Here is a 25,842-nt window from a genome sequence, read left to right on the forward strand (position 1 = left end):
TTCACGAATGTACCAAAATGTCGTGAAATGCCCTTAAAATCATCCTGCAAAACATGTATTTGTATTACTCATCTTGACCGATATCAAGTAACTGAAATCCATGCATTTCGCCCTTTAAAGGCATCCGGTGCAGTTTTTAGGACTTGGAAACCCGATCTTTCAAAGCCAATATTCTAGTCACTTATCTACATACTAAGTTGAAACAACACTGTCCCATTGTATATTGACCCGCATTGAGCGAAAATTCTGACGGAAAATGCTTACTGGAAGCCTTGGGCTGATCTGTAGGGTACCACCCAGAAAATAAAGGACTCATCTTGGGGTTCGTTTCTGCCGTTTTAAAAGCTCAAAGTATGAAATACTGGCTCAGATGTGCTAAAGTGAAGCAGTATGTGTCAATGTCACAAAGATTGCCTTATTCAGAAATATACCAGTTTTGCTGCTTAAATCTCATTGGATGCCTTTAATGCGCTATATTCATGTGCATCCTTGTTAGCATGGGAAGACTACTTACATCTGTGTCAAATCAACGCCAATAGAATCTTTAGATTTTGAATATATTATTCCATATTTCTACTGGACTGTTGAATGTGCAGTTGGTGTTAGATTACTGGAGCTTTACACAGAAGGACAACTATCTTATACCTGATCTTATACCTTACGAATAAACGAATGTACCACCAATGTTTATCAATGAGTATGAATATCTTTTATGATAAACCCAACAGGTATTTCTGATACAATTAAAGTGGACCTTACTTGTATTATCAGAGGAAAAACCTCTAGAATATACGTCAGTTGTAAAGATTACCATTATTTGGCAAAAGTATGGGGTCGGGGAACTCTAGTTACCATTGCGACAATTACAATCGTACAACGTAGGCTACACCAATTTAATTTGATGGTTCTCGGATTTTTTTCAGAAAAAAATGAAGCGACAGGGCAAAAAAAATAAAAACAGGTCTAGACACCCTATTATAGCTCCAAATGCTACAAAAGGAGCCATAAAGTCAACAAAAAAGGCTGGGTTAGAATTTAAACAATAAATTTTGAACTTTTAATCAAACCACTGCATTGACAGATGGAAAAACTGTAACAACTCGGAAGAAAAGGACGTACCTTCCTTAACTGTTGGGAGCAAAATATGAGCATATTTGAGTTGATTCGGAAACGTTTCGGAAACAGAATCGTTTTTTTTTTTTTGCAAATCAGAAAATAATGAAGAGGCGAATCCGAGAACCAAGAAATCAAATTGGTGTGGCCTTAGAAGAACAAGAATTAACGACACAATACATCACATTTTGCATAGTTTATTGATAAACTGACAATTCTCATTGGAGACCTTCTACCTCTATATCTGAACTCTGAAGCATATGCCCAAGCGGATCAAACGAAACAAAGTACCCTGGATGCCAAAACTAGTATCGGACCGTTAGCCTTTTTCCTTCGGCAGCCGAGAGCCCTTTGCCCGCCTGCCTAAATTAGCGCTACGGGGGAGTTGAGCCCGAGGGGTTTGTCCGGCCAAACTCCCCCCGGGCTAGACTCCCCCGTAGCGGTAATTTACACCAGCGGGCGAAGGGCTCTTGTGGCCCGGAAAACGAGTTCTGGATTCCAGGGTAGAAACAAAGCTGAAATGACTACCAGCAATAGATGATATATTTGCTGCTCATTTCGATATTAATCATCCACGAAAGCACAATAGGTATCAGATAAACAGAGGTACAAAAAATATAGCTGATCATATTATCTATAATTCTCTTTATTTTAGCAGCGGAAATGAAAATGAACCACTATTTATTAATACTGTTCAGATATAATCTAGGTACACGATGTGGATCTTTGTCGTCCACTGAAAATATAAAGCAAATTTAGGCCACAGAACGTAATATTTATGGGTGACATCAGCGCGCGCATTGATTTTCTCCCAAATTTGAAAAAATGAAACAAGAAATTTTGTTGCCCTCTGACAGTCAACATGCCAAAATGGGCAAAGATGTCTATTGCCATGCCGGAACGTGGATGGTAGATAATTATTAGGATAGGAGACAAGGCTCTGATTGATTGTTTTGTCTTTTACTTTCAAATTGTTGCAGTTATGTGATTTCACTGAATCAAAACAATTTGTAAAATTTGTACAATGAGTTGTACTTTTATTTTTCAGTGACAATGGATGTGGTAATTGTTGGCAGTAAACCTAGCACAATATAGCTATCATTTTCTGTTTTTTTTATTCATCAAAACATAAACATCATTTTCTGTTTAACAAGGTTTATGATCTCAAAATTCGAATATGTGGGAATCTTGTTCTTTTGGCCCGCCTTATTTTTTTTCTTTCGCCCTAGATTAGATTTGGAGTCTGCGGAGGATGTCGTCCTTAAATTAAAAGTAAAAATTCACTTGCTGTGGCCTTAGATATTGCAATCACGCAGTAGTTTGTTCTGTCATGTCGTAATTCGGATTACTGAAGACGTTCGGTCCTTCTGTATCAGTTTTATCATCTCGAGCTAAGATGTCTTGGAAACCAACGCTACCGGCAGCAACTGGACTCTCATTGACCACGAGACCCTTCCCATCATCCATCCGTTTCCGGTAGAACAGGAAGTAGTAGGCCACGCCCAGAACAGCTGCCACAAGAACCAAGATGGCGACGACCGCCCCAGCCACGATACCTCCGGTGTTCCTGCCTCCTTTTTGTGGCTGTGGGCCTGTGTAGTTAGCTACAGACATACGTAGAATGTGAAGGTTACATAATCAACCATATGTAGATATGAAATGCAAAAATAGCGACATAGGATACCAGTAATTCAGAGGAATATATATTCTGCATATCTGATGGAACCGTTTCATCACATAACCTCCTTGGTTTCATATGAGACTCATAGTTTACACCTGGTCGATACGGTATCATTCCAATTCTTCATTGTATTTTCCACGTTATGGACTTTGTACAGAATGACATTTAGTTAAAAATAAAGCAGTTCTCACCGCAATTTGGTACCACACAGAATTCGATCCTGGTCAGTGGATCTATTGTGTAGCACCACGGCTTGACGTCCCCATTTGGATTCCTGTTATGATAAATAGAAGGTAATGATTAGTGAGAGTTATTGATACTGGAAGTGTTGTTTGCGAGCAGAATACATGGAAACCTTCTACCCCCTCTCACATCTTATATGTCAACAGCATATAACTCGAGAAGCTGTGGCACGGACGATATTTTAGGAGGTAAGTAGCAGTTGTGGAAACAAAGGTCAAGTTTGAAAATGGTTCACCTCGCATTCTCCTACTGTACGGCAGCGGGCTTTTAATGTACACATGTATTGTGTTTGTACAATCATTAATACCAGTAGTGTTTTTGAGAGGAGAATATTGATCTCTTCTACCCCCTCCCACACCCCCTCCCGTACCTGCAGTAGTTGTCCTGCAGCCCGGCCTGAGGGAAGCTGTCGGTGTTGAAATGCTGGTGCGGAATTTGGGAGTCCCACCGCTGACACGCTCGCCCTGATGACGTCACGTTCACCTTACCTCTGTACGATACTCCGTTATCGTCATAGCATTCACCGGGGACTGGACAAAGTGTGCAGAATTATGGAGTTGTTTTGCATAGGATCGTTTTGCTTTCATCAAAGTGTTTAACAGTGTCATAATGGAATGACTACACAATTCCCAAAGTCCACAATGACTAGCAGTAACAGCAACAAACTGACATCATTTTGCCACACTTTGAACGAGGTGCAACGAAAAGATGTGAAAAAGAACCACCCACAGCAGCCCGGGATGTCGCAGACCTGCCACCTGATGTTGGGGTCGGTTGTGTAGCACCAAGGACGGTCCCACCCGTCTGGGTTCCGGCAGTAGTTCTCGTTCAACTCCGTGTTGGGGAACCTGAAAAGGTCAAATTTGCCAAGGCAATGGTAAGCTGTAGACAGTATTCGCAAAAGACAGGACTTTCTTTCAATCTAGAGGAAACTTCAACATGATGGTAAAGAACATTAGAAAACTGCATCTGTTGAGCCGTAGTTTACCTAGAAGGGATGTCGTGTTGATGAGGTGTCTGACTGTCCCACCGCTGACACGGGATGCCGTCCTTGCTTACCGACACCTTTCCTCGGTATGTAGCCCCGTCACCAAAATAACAGTTCTCGGGAAATACTATCAGACAGACATAGAACGAATCATTCAGTTTCCTAGATCAATGCTGTTACTACAGAACGATTTTAGTAGATGCAAGGATTTTGAGGAAGTATTTGACGAAACATTACTGACTCTGAAGGTTTTAAAAATAAAGAACGATTTCAAGGTGAAAAATGACATGTGCTATTGTCCCAGTATAGAAAATATGCTCACCTTTATATCTGTGAGAAGGAGGAGGAACTGTGCCTGTAAAGAGAGAAACAAAAAAGTTTATTACTTATCCAAGATGGACGCCTTTCGGACATTTAATCATTGATTATGCTGAGGTCACATTTCTAAACCGGGGCCCGGCTGGGCTGTTTCGATTAACGAACATTTAAAAATTTATATGAAGAATATACGCAGATAGTTCCCATTATTAATTTTTCAACTTTTTGTGCTTTGTTGTCTTTCATCTCACAAGTTTCGTTAACGTTGTTCTATAAGACTGCCCGGCCGGGCCCCGGTTTGGAAATGTGACCTCAGAATTAGACAAGCACGTGGAGTCTTACAATCTTAACAAAAAGGTTGCCTACGCCTGAAATCGCTACTCTTGAATATCATATCCATTATATGATGACAATGAACTTTATTGCATATTAACGCCCTACATGGGCAAATCCACTACGTTTAGATAATTTTTTTCATTTTCATCACAGTTCCTGGAGGACAATATGTTTTAACAATTCTCTTTTCGGTAAGTGCATAATATTTCTGTTCTAATTGTAAGGAACTCTGTGTATAGTGTGCATTCTAAGACAAAGTGTGCTTCATTTTCTACACAGTTATCGTTACAGAGAGTACACATTTGGTCATTCGGGGGAGTCTGCTTGTACCAATCGACTTCAATCTGCAATGAATGTTCGATGTGACAATGAACTCGTACACAGTTGTAGGTCCCCTACCGTCACAGTTACTGATGACACACGCCTCCCATCTGACGTACGGGTCCTGGGTATAGCACCAAGGTTCCGCCTCCCCGTCAGGGTTCCTACAGAAGTTCTGGTCCAGTCCGGCGGACGGGTAGGCTGTAGGAGTCCGTGTGTGAGGGTGGGGCGTCTGGCTGTCCCAGCGCTGACAGGCCCGGCCAGAGGACGTGATGTTCACCGTTCCACGGTAGGATGCGCCAGCGTCATTATAACAGTCACTAACTAGTTTGGAAAAAAGACTTTCAGGTGTTGAAAATTAATCAAAAGCCATTTTGATTAAGTATAATCTTAAGCCTTTCCTGTTATGAAATTTTCATAAAGTTAGTTATCGACAGGACTTTTATGCATTATAACTTGCCACAATAAGAAGGTATCACACGACTTATCTTACTACTTACAACATTGTGGTACGGTGCAGTACTGCCATCTGACGTTAGGGTCTGTGGTATAGCACCAAGTCCTGGGTTCTCCATCCGGGTTCCTACAGTAGTTCTCGTCCAATCCGGCGTCAGGATGCCTGATGGTCTGGTCGTGTGGGTGGGGAGACTGACTGTCCCACCGCTGGCAGGTCAGACCGCCGCTTGTCATGCTGACCGTACCCCGGTAGGTGGCGCCGTCACCGAAGTAGCAATGTTTAGGGTAAACTGGAAATGAGAGATTATCAAAACAGAAGTATCAGCATCGGGCTATCTGATTTTTTTTTTTTTTGTCAAATAATTATTTTGGCATTCCGCGTTCAAAGAAGAGAAGCATTTCCGGGTCAGAGGTTACACCGGGTGTGGCTATCTTACCTTTGCTCTCTGAACCGATGACATCTTCCGTCCACACTGCAAAAATGAACACAAGGAAAACAAAGTTGTGATTCCTCTTATCATCTATTCATAACATCATGTAATGACTTCATGTCCGGAACTATGTGCCCTTGTAATTGCATGATCAATCAATATAGTTCCATATGCAGAAGTGATGATTTAACACAAATTGCTGTTATATAAGAGCTCTTTCTGTAATTTGAAAAAATAGATAAGAATCATAATTCACGTCAAACATGTCTATTTTGTACTCTTATTTTCAAAGGCAGACGGTAACTCTCTTACCGCAACTTCCCAGGGGACAGTATTCCACTCGAGCAGTCGGGTCTATAGTGTAGCACCAAGGACGCGTGTCATTGTCAGGGTTCCTGTATGAGACTAGGATCTGTTAATAATTTCATCAGATTGGTGAATGATTGAATAGCAAAGTTCACACTTCTTTACAAACATTCAAAAAAAGGACGCTGATAATAGGATGTTTAGCTGTTGGTGTGTGGTAAAGAATCTAACTTTATTGAAACATTTAACTTAAAAGTGTTTTCAGTCATTCCGTATCTACAGTCACACGCCTTCAATCAACCGCGACGGGGGCTGATATCGTCTACCGGATACCTTTGACCCAGTGTTGTCACACTTCAAAGAAGCCACGTGACAAGCTTCACTGGGTCAGTCTACTGAGGAAGACCAGAGTGACTGTGAGAGAATTTTGTTGAGTGAGAGTGAAAGAACTTTGTTGAGTTGGATCTAATGTTTTAACTTTAAACCTGTAACGTTAACCACCAACACAGATGGACTTTGGCATGAAAGTTCATCTGAGTTGGTAAATTACATTATGACCGGGACGGGGGGGCGATATCGACTTCAGACAACCTTTGACCCTTTGCTGACGTCACACGTGGGAAAAATCATGTGTCCACAGCATTTGGGTCAGATAGCTGAGCTCGAGGAAGACTGAGTGATTCAGTCGAAAATTTCTGGTGAGTCAAATTTTGAGTTGGAGAAAAGTTTAAGTTTTTCATAATATTACAGATGGACTTTCATGATCGCTATACCTGCAATAGTTGTCGACTAGTCCGGAAGTTGGATAATTGTCCGGTGTTCGGGAGTGCGCATGCGGAGTCTGTGTGTCCCACCGCTGACATATCCGGCCTGATGACGTCACGTTTATCCTGCCGCGGTAGTCTCTACCGTTGCCAAGGTAACAGTCGTCGTCTGTGCGGCACAGGAAAAAAAAAAAGATCCAAACTCATCTCATTATCGAAGTTAAGAGAAAGCAAAAGTAGATCTTGCCGGTGTGTCATAGTGAAAGGCATCCAATGGGTGGCATTTTCAGGGTGTAGTGGCAAAACTGGAGTTTCAAAACGTTCTGGTCAGTCTTTTAATGCAGTAAGCCGAATCAATCCTATCTTATAGCATAGCGATACCTGTGAGGCAAAAATGACAGAAAACAGTCGCTTATTTTGTATTGTAGGCTCGTTCTGTTTATGGGTGGTACCCAAAACATAAAGAGACGCCTCACGTAGCTTGTTTTGGGGCTAGTTCTAATTAATATTTTTATTTATTGGAATAAAATGAATTTCGAAGTATGAAATTAATAAGAAAATGTGCAAAGAAATTACAGTAATATCAGACAAAGTATATATGTTACTGCACATCTTTTATCATATTCATGCTTACAGCATTTTGTAACGTCGCATTCCTCCCATCGTGTGTTAGGGTTAGTGGTGTAACACCATGGCCCTCCGTCATGTTGGTCAGGGTTCCGGCAGTAGTTACTATCTAGTCCCGCAGTGGGGTATCTGTAACACATCAAGGTATAGGTATCATGAAAGTTTATCTGTGTTGGTAGCTACATGTTTAGAGTTAAAACTTTAGATCCAACACAAAAAGCGCTCTCACCTAGAGCTTTCGACCAGCCCCTATGGTCTTCCATAGTGACAAGCCTCACTGGGTCAGTCTACTGAGGAAGACCAGAGTGACTAGTCGAAAGCTCTAGGTGAGGAAACTTTTTGTGTTGGATCTAAAGTTTTAACTCTAAACATGTAACTACCAACACAGATGAACTTTCTTACCTCTAAAAAAGGTATAGGTACATTGTAGACCTAGATTAAAATTGGCTACATCGTAGTTTGCTAGTACATGTAGCAACAATTTAATTAGGGATAAAACGCATACTTTTTTATTAGGAATTCGCAATTCAATTACATCCAAGCTTATCTAAATGTGTATCTAATTGTGCTCGTATCTATGTTTGTATCTCTAGTAACTTGAACAACATTCAGTTGAGGATGGCTGATTTACCTTTTTACCTACATATACTGTGTATTTTTCAATGGTCTATATACAAATATGTACCTACATTGTAGCTACAAAAACAATAGTCGTCACCTCAGTTGAAGATGACTGCTTTAACTTTTTACCAAGCTGTATTGTCTATTTACCGGGGTCTACATGTCGACATATCTACTACAAGGTGACTGCAATGAGCTGCCTGACCTGTCGGGTATGTTGTGTTGGTGCGGTGTCTGACTGTCCCATCTCTGACAGGGGATACCGGACTTGGTCCGAGCCTGCTGCCCGCGGTACGTCTCCCCGTTCCCGAAGTAACAGTCGATGGGGAACACTGATGAGATAACAGTAAACACACAACACCACAGGCTGTCAGGTACCGGTCTGAATTCAGCACGGAAAGATTTCATGCGCATCTGCTTTAGAGTAGTACATGTACTATACAGGCAAAATGTTCAATAAAGGTCTTCATTACTATACATATTTCATGCAAATTCAAACGCCATAAGACTAAAGATTCTTACCTTGGTACTGTGCTGAGGGTAAAGGTGTCGCCGATGGATCTATCAAACAGACAGAAACAAACAAGACTGGCAATGAAAACATACATTGCCATGGCGACGGTGGTTGCTGTTAGGGTTATTGTTTGCCATCATTTCATGAATTTGAGGAAGACTTGGTATCTGTTAAGTCTAGATAGATACAGTGTATTCCTTCCCTAACGAGCCCCGGGGTCACAGAAAGTACGGCCATCTGGGACAGACAGGTCTTCTCAAGGGTTCCAGGAATGTGGGCATAGATGTGGGTCAGAGAAATGCCTGTGGACATTCCGCATGCCTGTGGACAAAATGCCTGTACCATTCCTAGAATTCTTGCAGACTGCACACAATACTGTACCATTAGGCTCCTCCCGGAGACGTCGCCAAAAAATTGTAACGTTTTCCGATGTACAGCTGTCAGCCATATTTGCTGTACAATTTTTGTTACAATATTTAAATTTGTTCTGGTAGTTTGTGGTAGTACTGCCTCGCTTGGACCAACCACGTTAAAATTTAGAGATTAAGGCACAAATATTTATCAAAATAGTTTGGTAAAAAAAAGTTACATAATTCCCCTATGAGGAAGAGTTATCCGTTTACAAAACAAAGGACTTAAAATACGGACCACACGAGTCAATAACGCAGACGTCCCATCGGGTGTTGGGGTCCTGGGTATAGCACCAAGGTTCCGCCTCCCCGTCAGGGTTCCTACAGAAGTTCTCGTCCAGTCCGGCGGACGGGAAGTTCTCCGGAGTGCGGCTGTGAGGGTGCGGGGACTGGCTGTCCCACCGCTGGCAGGCCCGGCCAGACCGGGTGATGTTCACGCTCCCGCGGTAGTCCGCACCGTTTCCGCTGTAGCACTGGTTTGGGTCTACAGAATATACAGGGAAACAGACAGAAGTATAAGAGGACACAACACAACATTTTCTCCGCCAATTACGGATTACGTTTAAGTCTCAGAGCTGATCACGACTTAACGCTTTGTGGCTAATGTACTATTACGAATTACGATTTTTTTTGAGAGGCTGCCTACGGATTACGAAGACTAAAAAGGCCTCATTCCGCCTTACGTAAAAGGGCATGCAGGCCCTCCTATAAGTACTGGCCGTGGTTTCATCTAGTCACTTCGGGGTACGGATTACTGTTTTGGGTTTGTGCACCAGTTTGTTCGGACAAACGGAGTTGATTGACAGCACGTGGGAGTTAGGGGGAAGATTGACTGGCAAAATGACAGGAGACAGAATCTAGCCGAGAAGTAGCCATGGGGAAATTCAGGAAACCGAGGATTGCACGCATCCGTTTTATGTATACCTTGAAGTTACTTACAGCATGATGGTACGTTGCAGTACTGCCATCTGACGCTAGGGTCCGTGGTGTAGCACCACGTCCTGGGCTCCCCGTCCGGGTTCCTACAGTAGTTCTGGTCCAGCCCGGCGTCAGGGTACGTGCTGGGGTAGTTGTGCTGCTGAGGTGTCTGACTGTCCCACCGCTGACACGTCAGGCCGGACTGGGTCTGACTCACCGTACCGCGGTACGCCGAACCGTCACCAAACGCACAGGTGGTGGAAAACACTAATAATGATGATAAGTTTATTGCAAGTTCTTGCCCGTGGGCTAATTGCAAGTACATGTAAGTGGACATACAAAGAACAGACAATGTGTAACAATACAGCATGTAACTACTCTAGCCTAAATATTGGAATCTAATGTTTAACTCTAGTTCTAACTTATTGGGTTCGGCTTCTTTTTTCGAGACAGTGGAAGACGAAGAATCCCACTTTTTCGGTGATGTGTGGGTTTTGTGATGTTAAGAGAAAAGTAGTTTTCTTTTTGTCTGTAAGTATGAAGAAATTGGGATATAATTTGTTGGCTTCTTTAAATAGCTCATTTCTTTCGTAGTCGTAGAAGGGACAGGTTGAAATAAAGTGTGTTTCAATGTGTCAAACAAACACAGATATTTCCGTTAATTTCATCAGGTTGGTGTCCTCACTATGAGACCGAAAGAAACAGATTATTTCAGACAGTTACAACAATTTCTCCATCCTTTCGTCATTTAGAAGATCATAAAAAAACTGCATTTGTACTAAGATCACAAAACCCACTAATTATGCAGAATGTGGGACTATTCATTATCCACTGCCTTCAAAGAAGAAGTCGAACCCCATAATAGCTAAGCGTAGTAGTAGAAGTAGAAATTTTTCCAGACAGTTGTTACCTGTCTCCTGTTACTGTATTGCATTGAGTATTATACTTGATTGTAAAAGCAATTAGCCTTCGGGCATGATTTTGCGAATAAAGTTTCATTGTTTTTTCGGTAAACGAATGAATAGCAAAGTTCGTTGACCACAACCATTTATTTTTCACGAGCCGACGTAACGATGACCGTCTGTCATCTTCATCAGGGCAATTCTGACTGGTTTACTGTGCACTGACGATAGATGTTACTTGGTCCATAGTGCACTAAAGGTGTTACATGGTTCATCTAGCGTCAGTGCACAGTAAACCAGTCAGAATTGCCCTGTTGAAGATGACAGACGGTCATCGAAACGTCGGCTCGTGAAAAATAAATGGTTGTGATCAAAGAACTTTGCTATTCAAACACAGATATTGTTTTACATGATATTGTATGGGGAGGGAGTTTTTCTCCACATGTATCTGTTTGCATTGGGCTGTTAAAATAAGTGTATAACTTGAGTGCAGTCCCTCTTTGTCCTTGTCTTTGTATTGTTTCTTCAATAATAATTAAAAACAAGTAAAATCTGAGATTTTATACCTCCGGGCTTTTTATTGTTTTTATTTATATAGGGTTGTAAACAAAGAATTTGTCGAGACCGGACAACCCTCTGTGTGAGGGGTCATATACGTGGACCAGACCGAGAATAGCTTAAACACGCCAAAGGTCAACGGTCGCGACCACTTTCACGCTCAAAGTGGTGTTTTGGGGCCACCAAAAGGCACCCTTTTCACGCCCGAAAACACTATACAATAAAAACAAAAAAACGTGCATCATCTGCAGCCCAATAGCAAAACATATACCGAGTCTCAAAAGAATCCGTCCACCCAAACGCGAGAAACAGCTGCGAACATGAAAATCTAAATCTCTCACAAAACCCATCCGCGGAAGGATGTCTCCTCCCCCGGAGGTAAAAAAAACAGCAGTCAGAGAAACGATATCAACTTGAACGAGACAACAGAATTCAAAGGTTAACCTCACGTATACGAGAGCGAATTATGGTTTCAAAACGTTCTGACCCTGTTGGGCATATAGTACTGGAAAAGTTGGTGAACTGTTACTAAAGACTTACCGGCACCGTCTGGGCCTATAATAGTACCTCCTGCTGTATCATCTGTAACACAATCAATATTGTTCACGTATTAGCAGGTAGGGAACGGTCTTCTAATTCTTGCGTATCGTAGAATTTATATGCAGAATTGTAACATTCCTGGCAAGTAACTTAGTATACACTCTGTTTAGTAGTCACAGAACATGTTTTGTATAATGAGGTATAACTGCTCACTGTACCCTTCATGAGTATAGTTTAGCGTAATGTAGAACGTACATGTAGAGTCGAAATATTCTCTAGCCAGTAGTTCTTTATAACACTCTGTCAGAGATAGTAACCGTCGACCATAAATGTAGCATTATGATAGACTCATACCAACTAGTAATCGTTATTATTTGCCATAGATTGTACCCGTGACAATCACTGTGCAATAATAAGCTTTGACTTGACTTGACATGTGAAAAAAGGACAAATTTGTAGACTACTCTAAGGTATAGAGAGTAACAACTGCGAGTAACAACTGAGGAAATGTCTTTATCTGATGAAGTATCACAGGATCATATATTGAAATATCACAGGATCATGAGAGAAATTTACCGCAAACTCTGAGAGCACAGTACTCCACTCGGACGGTAGGGTCAACCGTGTAGCACCATGGGCTGGTGTCATCGTCTGGGTTCCTGTGGAAATTAATAGTGTGATATAAGTACATTTTGTTCACGGACTGATAGTCCTAAAAATTTTGTACTTTTACCCTTCAAAAACTTGTCACTGCTGAAAGAATTCTTTAGTAGCAGTAACTACATACGTGACAAATGCATCTCTTCAACGGGATATAGGTACTATGTAAATCATACATAACACTAATCAAATGATGATACACATATACGACTAATCAAATGATGATACACATATACGACTTTCCCCACTCCAGCCAGGTGTGAATGGGTACCTAACTTTGGTTGGGGAAAGTTGTATTGAGGTCACCTGGTGGCGCCGAATGGCAGCCGCACAGACCCTTGCGTCAAATTCACAAAAAGTGTTTGGAGCAAATACGTATATGTGTCACATGTATTAAGTGATTTTTTTTAATTCCAACATGTAATCACCAGACGTGGTGACGACACACTCAAGTTTTTTCAACTTATATTAATGCCGCCACCAACACAGGGGACAAATACATGACAGGACAATACTCATTTACACCTGAGCTAAGTGAGGAAAGCCGTGTAAAGTGCCTTTCCCAAGGGCACAAGATCGGTGGCATGTCAGGACTCGAACTCGGGACTCAAAGTGGTTGTAAACCCTGAAATAATTCAGCGCTATAAAAGGCTTCGATTGCACGGGTAATGTTTGACCAATAAATCATATATGCATAAACTATTTATTGTTATTCAGTCATACACATACACATACACTACTACACATACATGTATACACATATATGTCCACATACAAACGCATACGAACACAGATACACATATACTATAGCTACTATACACACAACGCTGTTATTGAACCCATGTCTGAGTGTCCCTATGTACATGTAGATAACGTTCTTACCTGCAGTAGTTCTGTTCCAGCCCGGCCTGTGGGTAGTTCTGCGGTGTCCTGTCGTGTGCGTGTGGAGACTGACTACCCCAGGGCTGACACTGCCGGCCCGAGGACGTCACAGACATGGTTCCGCGGTAACCCGCCCCGTCTCCCGTGTAACAGTCTCCAGGGTCTAAAATACACATATCAGGAAATTCCAGGGATTTATGATAGTAAACTACGGGTTGTTACCTCCATGAAAAGTGGAGGTATTGTTTTTGGCGTGTCTGTGTGTGTGTGTGTCTGTGTGTTTGTGTTTCCGCACATTTGCAGTAAGCATAACTTCATAATGATTTTATGGATTATGATATTTGGTATGTTGGTAAGTCTTAGGAAGACAAAGGTCAAGGTCAAATATGGACCTCCTGGTGGATGACCCTGGTACATGGTAATCATAAATTAAACTAGATTATGCTAATTATGACCTTATTTCCATAGTCAATTAGACAAAAAAACATTTACAAAAACTCATATATTTCATGGAGGTATGAAATCTTCGAATTCTTGTTCTCATTTGAGATTTTCACGGATATTGTTCTGCTTAAACCACAGGAGCCAAATGTCGTATAGTTACTAATGACAGTTGATTTAAGAACTGTCTATGTGTGCTGAAGAAGGCAAATGTCTAACGCACAACAAGCCGGAATGCTGCAGTACTGCCATCGGTTGCTAGGGTCCGTTGTGTAGCACCAGGGACGGTCTCCGCTATCCGGGTTCCTGCAGTAGTTTTCCTCCAGCCCGGAGTTAGGGTGACTGCACAAAATTTAAAAAAAAAATCATCTTATTATTATTATCCTTCAGTTGATATCTAGACAAGCATTAACAGATGGAATAGAGAACTTGGGCTGGGCGACAAAAGTCTCAAGACACGTTAATAAAGATTCATTCATTCATTCAGCAACACTTTCTGCAACACTTACCTGGCGACCATGCTGTGTTGATGCGGACTCTGACTGTCCCACCGCTGACATGTGATCCCAGTCTCTGTAGTACTAACCTGGCCCCGGTAGGTGGCGCCATCACCGAAGTAACAACTAGTCGGCTTTTCTGTCCAAAAAAGAAATAGGCTTTGTTTCTATTTTTGGTAGCTCCAAAAGCGTCTGATAATTGTTATCAACCTCTCTCATGTATATACCATTTTAGGCCACACCATCTTTATTTCTTGGTTAACGGATTTTTCTACAAAAATGATGGAGCGGGCGGGCGAAAAAAAAAAAACAGGCCTAGGCATCCTAATATGGCCTAAAATGGTACGTAGTGAACACACCAGGCTGGTTCAAAATTTTGAACTTTTAATGATACCACTGCATTGAAATATGGAATAATTGTAACAACTATATATGATGAAAAGGACTGTTTTCAATTGTTCAGGGCAAAATATGACCATTTTGCAGTTGATTCTTAAGTTTTATTTTTATTTGCAAATCAGAAAAAAATTAAGCGGGCGAATCCGTTAACCAAGAAATTAAATTGGTGTGGCCTTAGCAAGTTGTTTTATATTTGTTATTTTAAGAAAAATGTTAGCTTACCAAAGTAGTCTGGTACTGTTGTAGTTGGCGACGGTGCAACTATGGAAGGACAAGAAAAGTTGTTTCAAATCTCCTACCAGTAAAACAGGCCCATGCTGAGATGCATGTCGAGTTAAAATGACGAGATATAACTTTATTTATTTGCTCATCATTTAAACAAATGTACAACAGCAGGGGGAGCAGAAGCGCATCCCCCTGAATTAGGTACAATTTGTCACATTATTTAAAGCATCAAACAGCATTCACATAGAAGAAATAATACATATAAACAACCATATATACAAAAGACACATATAAAAAAATTATTTACAACATATATCCACAAAGTTGCTTTATCAGGCTATGCAAAGTCCAGTACTAGTGTGGGTTCAAGGCAGGTTGTTATAGAGTCTGATGGTGTAGTGCAGGAAGGACTGTTGCAGCCGTTTAGTTCTTGCATGGGGAACAGTGATGTTGTGACTGTTCCTCAGCGATCTTCCTGTGACAGACTGTCTCTGGGCAGGAACCAGGTCGTGCAGGGGATGTTCAGGATTCAGCATGGCCTTGAAAAGAGACACAGCAGCGGCCTCTCTCCTCTCCTTCAGGGACGGCAGTGTCGGTACAGAACGTCTGCCGCCACGTGAGATGATCCGGAGGGCGCGCCTCTGAACCCTCTCCATGCTCGCTGCCTGCTCCTCACTGCAACCGACCAACAGAACATGGCCATACTCCAGGACAGGGCGGATGAGACTCAGGTACACCTGGACAAGATCTTGCACACTCATGCCCTGTTTTGTCAGCAGGCGGAGGTAGTGGAGCCTGCTCGAGGCCTTTGACACCATAGACTTCACATGTTCGCGCCAGGATAGTTTGTTGTCAAAGATGAAGCCGAGCCCCTTGGCAACAGTGGTGACAGGCACAAGCTCGCCCCCGAGAGACAAAGGTGGCAGTACTGGAGCGTTTCTGCTGAAGCAGATCAGCAGCATCTGGCTTTTCTTGCCGTTCAGGAGCATGTCGTTACGGTCAGCCCAGTTGTCAAGCTGCGACGCTTCCTCTGTCATGGCACTGTCCGTGCTAGCTTTCTTCAGGGAGACTGATCTGGACAAACCCACGTCATCCGCATAGCCCACGTCTAGGGTGTCGTCGTAAACCGTGTCGCGTGAGCTCATAAACAAAAGAAACAGATAGGGCGACAACACTCCACCCTGCGGTACTCCTGACGTGAGATGTCGCCAGCTACTCAACTCCCCGTTAGCAGCCACTCTCTGAGTGCGTCCTTGTAGGTAGTTTTGCAGCCAAGCTACCATCCGTGGACTTGCCACAACGTCGTTGACCCGCTGCAGTAGTATCGCGTGGTTTACCCTATCGAAAGCCTTACTCATGTCAGCAAAGAGGGTCTGAACACAAGTATGCTCTCTTGAGTCGAGGGCTGTCAGCCACGTGTGCACCATCCTGATGGCAGCGAGGACAGTGGAGGAACCTTTCAGGTAAGCGTACTGGTTGGTGATCACCGGGGTGATGGCAGGTAAGAGTCTTTTGAGGACACACCTCTCCAGTAGCTTGGCTTGTAAATGTTTGACAAAATGTAAGTGGGAAAATCTTTCTTGAGTACCTGCAAGGACGTTATTTTTTAACCTCCTTGGTACCTGGCAGTCTTCCTTACGAACAGATGGAGGGGGATTTCTACGTTTCGTTACTTTTTCGATACTTAGAAATGTTTTAAGTTATTAGGCCACGGCATGTCAATTTTATGGATGACATCCTCCGCAGACTTCAAATCTAATGCGATAGAGCGAAAAAAACAAATAGGGCAAAACAGAAAAAAAATCTAGTGATTTAAGAGGCCTGTTAAACTAATCAATAATCTAACTAGAGAAGTAACATTTGCAAAGCAAATGCATAATGTGTACCTTCGGCCATGGTCTGCCCTGTTAATTTTTACTTTAACACATTCACATACATGTACTACCAGTATATGATGACAGGAGTAGAACAGACCATGAAATTGCAACATTATGTAACCCAACACCAGTCACCATATGGTGACATACATCAACATATCATGTCATTGGCCAGGTCAGAGGTTAGTGTTTGGAACAGAAGAGTAGGAAGAAACTGAGCAAAAACAAGATGTTTTCCTTCGCGGTAAACATAAATAATATATAAAATACATATCAAAATATGAAAAGTATATAAAATTTTCATGGCCACACTGGGAAGATTCATTATTAGCTCTGGGTTTGGGGAGGCCGATGTGTTGAACTGACTGTGTGGTGACTGACTTTAGCTGTTGTGGTAGAGTATTCAACTCTGTGACTGTTCTCGGGAAACATCTGTATATCTACGTTATATGTCGTTTGTACCGCAAGGGTTGAGAGCACATCTCTCCCATCTGGTGTTGGGGTCCTGGGTATAGCACCAAGGTTCCGCCTCCCCGTCAGGGTTCCTACAGAAGTTCTCGTCCAGTCCGGCGGACGGGAAGTTCTCCGGAGTGCGGCTGTGAGGGTGCGGGGACTGGCTGTCCCACCGCTGGCAGGCGCGGCCAGACTCCGTGACGTTCCGGGCTCCCCTGTAGGACTCTCCGTTCCCGTCATAGCACTCCGACGCATCGACTGTGTTGAACGATAAGATAAGAAAGGTTTTCGCGCCTTTCGTTTTTACGTATTTAAAAGAGTGACTAACTTAGACCTAGGCCAAAGCCAGAAGTATACGTAGACGAAGAACCAAACCATTAAACTAAATAAGATGTTTTTTTTTCTGACTTCAAGACTGTGAAGTAACTTACAGCAAGATGGTATGCTGCAGTACTGCCATCTGACGCTAGGGTCCGTTGTGAAGCACCACGTTCGAGGCTCTCCATCCGGGTTCCTACAGTAGTTCTCGTCCAATCCGGCGTCAGGATAACTGGTCAGGACAACGGGAAGAACAGATGACATTCACTCCACGAAGATAGTCCGTACAACACTCAATAGATAGTCCGTAAGACACACATCTTAAATATGCAAGATTCTGCACGAATAATTATCAAAGGGGTGCTAGTGTAACGGAAATGAAAAGAAACCTACAGTGGGGGTCGCTGGAGGACAGACGTAGAATGTCCAGACTGTGCATGATGTACAAAATGACTAATAAACTGGTGGATGTACCAACCACTAAGTATCTGATACCAGCCCAGAAAAAAACAAGAAACAGTCATGCCTTCAAATATCAGAGTTATCAACCAAGAATTGAGGAATTCAAAAACTCGCATTTCCCCAGAACTGTCGACGTACACTGGAACTCGTTGCCACCAAGCACAGTTGGGGCATCATCACTAGAAAGCTTTAAACAACTCCTGCAATCAAATGTGCAAAGATTGAGTGTAACAAGTCGTTCGGTGTGATATAGCTAGCTGCCGGCGCGCCGCGTGCCTGCGAAGCTGGTGTGCCACGCCGAAGGGCGGTTATACCGGCTATACCGATACAGATGAAGGGAACAAGAGAAAGAGCGAAAGGTTCACCTGCTCGGCCGGTAGTTGTGCTGCTGAGGTGTCTGACTGTCCCACCGCTGACACGTCAGGCCGGAGTCCGTCTGACTGTGCGTGCCACGGTACGACGAACCCGCGCCAATCACACAATGTGTCGTTTGGACTTGAAAACAAAAAGAACATTTCAAACATGAGAAATGTATAATGTTTACCTTGACATGGTCTGTTCTGTTAATTCTTAGTCAAACACGTTCATATATATGGTGACAGGAGTCTAAATCCCTCCTGTTATAAAATTACAACATGGTGTAACCCAACACTAGTTACCATGGTGACAGACGTCTGGTTCAGGTCATTGACCTTTTCGTTTGGAGAAGAAGAAACAGCTAGAGCAAAAACAATATGGTTTCCTTCTGCGAAGGTAAACATAATTACATAAGGTTTTACAAACTTATCGTCACAAATTTAGCTTTATTATTTTTATTAATATCATATCTAGCAATTAGCAGTCTAAATGGTTGTACGCATACTGTAGTTGGCGCCGGCTCGTTAGCGTTTGGTGTTTCGATATTGATGGCTAGTGTATATGAACTAGGCACCGAATACTTACCTGTGAAATCATCACCCAAAATGAAGTCTCCAGTCCAGCCAGCTTAAGGGAGAGAGGAATAACAACATGTTACCTACAACGGGTGAACTGGTTAAATTATCATACAGCCAGACGACGTAGGCCAATCAGAGGTCCTCATGTTAAATTGGTTATGACGCCATGATCTCACAGAAGGGCCACTATGCTACTGAAGAACTCTTGTTCATACCGTGCCTTTTTTTATCGTAGATCTAAATGGAATGTGCCATACTTACAACAGAGGTCAAGCGGACAGTATTCCACCCGTACAGTTGGATCTATGGTGTAGCACCAAGGACTGGTGTCGTCATCAGGGTTTCTATGAAAAAAAAAACAGAAGCGGAAATTACACCATGTTGAAATTGAATGAGTATGCTGGTTAGGTTGTGTCGTTTTGCTGAACTACAGCACCTCCATCAAACTCCTTTCATGCCGTACCCGGAAATTCAAGCCGTAGCCGCTCAAAAATTCGTGCCGTACCCGGAAATTCGTGCCGTATCCGCGAAAATTTCAAGCCGTACACGGTAATTCGTGCCGTACCCTGTACTTTTTCGCCGTACCCAATGGCGGGTATCGCTCAGCCCCGGTGCGTAGTCACTCTAAATACCCTGTAAGTCGTGTCTAAATACCCTGTACGGCAACGATACACAACCTCATATAGCCTATGGTCTGGTAAATATTCCTGGCCACCTATCTGCCGAATGGCGTCGTACAAATCGCGCCCAATCTTGAGAACACTTCGCTCGGCCGGCCGATCAGCGGTCTCGGCAGATAGGTGGCCAGGAATATTTACCAGAGCATAGGCTATATGAGGTTGTGTATCGTTGACGTACAGGGTATTTAGACACGACTTCCGAGTGAATACGCACCGGGGCTCAGCGATATCCGCCATTGGGTACGGCGAAAAAGTACAGGGTACGGCACGGATTACCGTGTACGGCTTGAAATTTTCGCGGGTACGGCACGAATATCCGGGTACGGCCAGAATTTTTGAGCGGGTACGGTTGAATTTCCGGGTACGGCATGAATGGAATTTGATGGGGGTGTACAGTAGTTGTTATTAAGGATAGTTCTGTATGCGTAGTTCTGTGGAGGGTTACTTACCTACAGTAGTTGTTAGTAAGCCCGGCTTGTGGGTAGTTCTGTGGAGTCCTGTTGTGCTGATGAGGACTCTGGCTGTTCCATGATTGACACCGTCTGCCTGATGATGTCACTGCCACGGTTCCTCTGTAGTCGGCTCCGTCCGGCACATAACACTGATCAGCTATTGGACAACATAATTAATCAAGTTATTTCAGATGAAAGCTGAATTTGTATGTGACATTCGGCTACAAGCTTAAGAAACACCTGCTGAAGTTATAGATACGCGTATGGATATATTTGAAACGTAAACGTAGCATTTTTTCTGGAAATCTTTATAAGAAAGAGGCAAAGAGGCGATTACGTGTTGCTACTAGTAAGTAATTTATTACTTGCTTGGAATCCTGCCTTTTCATTATTTAGTAACTAAAGAGTTGTTGCCAGCTCACCGTAACATTTTGGGACCTGGCAGTAGTCCCAGAGAAGATTAGGATCTGTGGTGTAGCACCACGGTGTGTAGGGTGGGCCGTCTGGGTTCCTACAGTAGTTCTCACGTAGGTCTGCAAACGGGAACCTAGAGCGAAATACGTAGATTGCAAATGCTTAGTCAACGGGAAGATAACGGTTCAAAACTGTTGTCTATATAAGAAGTTCTGATCATGGGATTGATCAGAAGTTTGAAGCTTTCAACTTAATTTTATGACAGGATTCTTTACGTCAACCATTTGTGGATGGATCTTTTTGATATGTGGGTATGAATGTTTGTCCGTTTACAAAAAAAGAGTTTTCGACCATACTTTAAGTCGTACAAAATGAGCGAATATATATCGCGATCGTATGTTGAAAAAAATAGTATTGGAAATTTACTAATGTCATAGAATGCCGATATTAACTCAGAAAAATAAGAAAATGTGACGAAATGAAAATGAAGAGTGTATTATCATTCGCCATACCATACTGTGTGTTTAGTCATTTGTTCAACATTTATGACCACGTAGATTTCATATAATCAATGCCAAATGTTTTTTTATTCGCACGCTCGCGTCAGTTTTGGGTTTCCCAGACGATGTCATCCATATAATCAAATCAACATGGCCTAAGTTGGTAACCTGTTCGGGTAGTCCTGGTCGTGAGGAGTGACGCTGTCCCACCGCTGACACGTCACCCCGCCCTGCGTCCTGCTCACAGTCCCACGGTACGTCAGACCGCTGCCGAAGTAACAGTCGGTCGTATAGGCTGGGGGGGGGGGGATTCAAAAGACTGTTGTATTGGGATACACTAGTTCCTTTTAGACAACCAAGATAGTTAGACAGAAGAATAAGCGGTCCGAAATAGGCATACATCAAATAATATCAAATCAATCAAAAATCAAATAAATAGAAGTAAAGGGATGAATATCTGAGGATGAAAGATATCCTCATGTCTACCTACCAACCGTATAAAGTTGTTGATCCACCATAATGATTGTCTATGGTTTGCATTTCCCCTATCATGCTACTCTACGGTTTCGTTACCAGTGCCTGTCCTTGGTGCTGAACGTAGCATCACAACATGATGACTCCCCAACTTATCGTCATAACGTCGGTATCTCTTACTCATTTTTAAATACAGAAGTATAAATGATATACTAGATGTTGACAGTTCTAGCAATAGTCTTCACCAAAAGAAAAAAACGTATTACATAAGAAATATCTAGGGTTATATGGCCCCTCTACCTTCATGCCAAGAATAAGGTAAATTAATGGTAAGCACGAACTCAAGTAACAGAAGAATAAGCGGTCTGAAAAAGGCATACATCAAATAATATCAATCATACAAAAATCAAATAAATGATAACTTGTAAAGGGATGAATATCTGAGGATGAAAGATATCCTCATGTCTACCTACCAACCGTATAAAGTTGTTGATCCACTATAATAGTTGTCTATTGTTTCCATTTCCCCTACCATGTTACTCTACGGTTTGTTACCAGTGCCTGTCCTTGGTGCTGAACATAGCATCACAACGTGGCGACTCCCCAAATTATCGTCAAAACGTCGGTATCTCTTACTCATTTTGAAATGGATGTTGACAGCTCTGGCAGTAGTCTTCTCCAAAAGAAATAAAAAAAACGTATTTCATAAGAAATATCTGGGGTTATATGGCTACTCTACCTTAATGCCAAATTTTATGTCATTTGGCCAAAATATGAAGAAAAAATTTAATCCTTTTTTTTCGTTTGGAGAAGACTATTGCCAGAGCTGTCAACATATCTATTTCAAAATGAGTAAGTAAGAGATTCCGATTATATGACGATAAGTTGGGGAGTCACCATGTTGTGATGTTACGTTCAGCACCAAGGACAGGCGCTGGTAACAAAACCGTAGAGTAACATGATAGGGGAAATGCAAACCATAGACAATCATTATGGTAGATCAACAACTTTATACGGTTGGTAGGTAGACATGAGGATATCTTTCATCCTCAGATATTCATCCCTTTACTTCTATTTATTTTATTTTTGATTGATTTGATATTATTTCATGTATGCCTATTTCGGACCGCTTATTCTTCTGTTACTTTTAAAAGTTCGTGCTTACCATTAAGTTACCTTATTTTAATTTGCCCCTTGATTGTACATAAGTTCGTTCAGCGATTAATTTATGTTGTATTATGATTATTTTTATTGTTTTTATTATTATTTCTATTTTCACCCCCAGGGTGAACCGCCTTCCAGGGCGATATGTTCCCTGGTTAAATAAATACATAAACAATGAACAATTTCACTTGTTAAGGTATAAATCGATGACATTTTATCCATATGTATTACCCGTAACATGCAGTTGTTAAAATATGAATATTAATGTACGTTAACAAAATTCGATGAAATTTGCAATACGGACACTTACAGAAATATTGGTCTGGTGGGGCGGTCGGCGCTTGCGTTGGACCGGATCCTTCAGAGAAAAACAATTATAGGTGACATTAACAATGCAATGAATGTGAATGAAAGACCTTTATTGAACGTTTTTGCTCTTTCAAGCAAAGTGCAGATCAAGGGGGTGAAGCAAAAATATAATGACAGCGATACCTTACTACAGCTATACAGACTTATGTTAACTACCATGTACAGGTTCAACTTCTCGCTTGTTCATGTAGGAATCATATAGTCGATGAACGAATATAAATTTAGGCAGCAGGAAAATAAAGAAGAAGATAAGATACCTTTATTGTACATTCATGCCACGACGGGCTAGGTACAGGTCAATACTTAACAGACCCATAACAAACGTATGTAGAAAAGTGGAGACAAAAGATGCACTACTTGACTAAGACATACATACATAAAGAACACACAAGGCTAATACAAAGTGTTCTAGCTACTGAGCTAATACAGAGTAGTCAACTTCTTCTCGCTTTTTCTTAGAATTGAAAATGTGGGAACAGATCATGTTTGTGATACAGGGTTTGTCTAGGCGCATCAAAAATATAAATCTATCGTTTCCATTTAGGTGCTCGAAGTATGGGAACTTCTCTTTGATATGATTAAAAAGCACAGATCTTTCATTGGAATAAAATACATGCACATTGCGTATAGGAATTGTGTATGATAGACTTACCACAGAGAGGCAAACCGCAGTACTCCCACCTCGTCCCCGGGTCCAGGGTGTAACACCACGGCTGGGTACCCTGGCTAGGGTTCCTACAGTAGTCCTCCTGTAGCCCGGCGTTAGGCTGACTGCTGGGTGTGTACGAGTGGGGGTGGGGGGACTGGCTGTCCCACCGCTGACACTTTCGACCGGAAGCCACCACGTTAGCCGTCCCTCTGTACTCATGTCCACTTCCGGTATAACAGTCATCTTGTCCATCTGGTAGAGCAAAAAAAATATATACCACGTGACAAGCCACGTGACAAGCCCCACTGGGTCAGTCTACTGAGGAAGGCCAGAGTGACTGGTCGAAAGCTCTAGGTGAGAGAACTTTTTTGTGTTGGATCTAAAGTTGTAACTTTACACAGAGAAAAAGATGTTTAAATGGCTTACGTAATATTGATCAATAGAAAGGTTTTTCTGTCTTGTGTATTAAAAATTCTGTTACAAATTTTTCAAAGATTTTTTTACAGATATGCTTAAATCGGCCTGCAGGTAGTTTTCATTATTGTTTGTTCTTGTTGTGTTTCATCAATGAGCTTCTATCACCATAGACTTAAGCCTTAGTCGACAAATTGCCATGCCATTCACCAGTTTCCCATCCCCAGAATGCTTAGCGAAAACAGGGGATCTAAACCTCATTTGCATATTTGCATAGACCCCCTGTTTTCGCATTGCATTCTGGGGATGGGAAACTGGTGAATGCCATGCTACTCACAACATGAAGGTATGCTGCAGTACTGCCAGCGGACGCCAGGGTCCGTTGTGTAACACCACGGCCGGGGTTCTCCATCCGGGTTCCGACAGTAATTGCCCTGAAGACCACCGTTTGGATAACTCGTAGAGTTGTAGTTGTGCTCGTGAGGGGTTTGGCTGTCCCACGCTTGGCAGGTTAAACCGTCCTGTGTGGTGCTCTGTGTTCCCCTATAAGACTCTCCGCCCCCGTACAAGCAGGTTGTCGGATACACTTTAAAAAGTATATGGTTCCGTTAGTACCGTTATATACATCATATAGAACTGGATTTTCTCTATTGCTGCTGATAGATTTGCATTATTTTGCATGATGTACAAAATGACTAGTAAACTGGTGGACGTCCCAACTACTAAGTGCCTAATACCAGCCCAGAGGAGAACAAGAAATAGCCATGCCTTCAAGTACCAGAGTTATCAACCAAGGATTGAGGTGTTCAAGAATTCATTATTTCCTAGAACTATCGCATGCAGAGTGGAACTCACTGTCGACCAAGCACAGTGGGGACATTTTCATTAGATAGCTTTAAACAATGTCTAGAGTTAGAAGTTCACGGGTTAGGTGTAACAAGTCGATCGGTGTAATATAGCCAGCTGCCGCCGCGCCGCGTGCCTGCGAAGCTGGTGTGTTACGCCGAAGGGCGGTTATACCGGCGATACAGATACAGATACAGATCAAATACAATGTGCAGTGCGATGTAATATTTGTATTCTGTGCCATCCGTTTGATATCGTTTGATATTAGACACGTGACATAATTAAGTGTGTGATTAGGAAACGTAATATACGTTCCGCAAATAAACGTCAAATATATATGTCACTCAAGGGCCAATGTTTGATGTTTACTGCAATATTATTGTAAAATTGATATTTTACAGCCTTCGAAGCGGTGGGGCTGTTACGTTGGCTTTATCACAACGTGGACTGCGTCTACGATCGTTTTTTATAGAAACATTTCAAACTGAACCGAAGAGAAACATGCAGATCCGTACGTGAAAGAGATCGAGAATTTGTGTTGGAATTTCAGAATTATACAATGAATGAATGAATGGAAGACCTTTATTGTACACACATACCCACTGGGTTAGTACAAGTCACAAAAAAGGATGGAATATAGATAACGTGACATATATACATCGTCAAGTAGTTACAATGAAGTAA

General features: G+C 42.2%; 1 protein-coding gene across 1 annotated transcript in view; it reads right to left on the reverse strand.

The window, feature by feature from the left end:
* Window positions 1-2,100: 2,100 nt before the first annotated feature.
* The window catches only part of LOC109487859 (apolipoprotein(a)-like), a 36,726-nt gene continuing 12,984 nt past the window's right edge, over window positions 2,101-25,842 (reverse strand). The window contains exons 3-32 of the mRNA XM_019791959.1: window positions 24,650-24,898; window positions 23,902-24,150; window positions 20,326-20,485; window positions 19,458-19,540; window positions 19,204-19,245; window positions 18,627-18,756; window positions 17,913-18,031; window positions 17,491-17,739; window positions 15,149-15,187; window positions 14,540-14,666; window positions 14,254-14,372; window positions 13,590-13,752; window positions 12,624-12,706; window positions 12,048-12,089; window positions 10,069-10,314; window positions 9,368-9,613; window positions 8,728-8,766; window positions 8,411-8,537; window positions 7,592-7,713; window positions 6,967-7,126; window positions 6,200-6,282; window positions 5,894-5,929; window positions 5,501-5,746; window positions 5,079-5,324; window positions 4,348-4,380; window positions 4,026-4,152; window positions 3,767-3,885; window positions 3,408-3,567; window positions 2,986-3,068; window positions 2,101-2,717 (exon numbers count right to left, since the gene is read on the reverse strand). Of these exons, the coding sequence (XP_019647518.1) occupies window positions 2,422-2,717; window positions 2,986-3,068; window positions 3,408-3,567; window positions 3,767-3,885; window positions 4,026-4,152; window positions 4,348-4,380; window positions 5,079-5,324; window positions 5,501-5,746; window positions 5,894-5,929; window positions 6,200-6,282; window positions 6,967-7,126; window positions 7,592-7,713; window positions 8,411-8,537; window positions 8,728-8,766; window positions 9,368-9,613; window positions 10,069-10,314; window positions 12,048-12,089; window positions 12,624-12,706; window positions 13,590-13,752; window positions 14,254-14,372; window positions 14,540-14,666; window positions 15,149-15,187; window positions 17,491-17,739; window positions 17,913-18,031; window positions 18,627-18,756; window positions 19,204-19,245; window positions 19,458-19,540; window positions 20,326-20,485; window positions 23,902-24,150; window positions 24,650-24,898 (4,223 nt within the window). The 3' untranslated portion in view covers window positions 2,101-2,421. The remainder of the gene's footprint in view (window positions 2,718-2,985; window positions 3,069-3,407; window positions 3,568-3,766; window positions 3,886-4,025; window positions 4,153-4,347; window positions 4,381-5,078; window positions 5,325-5,500; window positions 5,747-5,893; window positions 5,930-6,199; window positions 6,283-6,966; window positions 7,127-7,591; window positions 7,714-8,410; window positions 8,538-8,727; window positions 8,767-9,367; window positions 9,614-10,068; window positions 10,315-12,047; window positions 12,090-12,623; window positions 12,707-13,589; window positions 13,753-14,253; window positions 14,373-14,539; window positions 14,667-15,148; window positions 15,188-17,490; window positions 17,740-17,912; window positions 18,032-18,626; window positions 18,757-19,203; window positions 19,246-19,457; window positions 19,541-20,325; window positions 20,486-23,901; window positions 24,151-24,649; window positions 24,899-25,842) is intronic.

This window comes from Branchiostoma belcheri, unplaced genomic scaffold, assembly GCF_001625305.1.
Source record: "Branchiostoma belcheri isolate BF01 breed outbred unplaced genomic scaffold, Haploidv18h27 scaffold9, whole genome shotgun sequence".
Classification (NCBI taxonomy): Eukaryota; Metazoa; Chordata; class Leptocardii; order Amphioxiformes; family Branchiostomatidae; genus Branchiostoma; species Branchiostoma belcheri.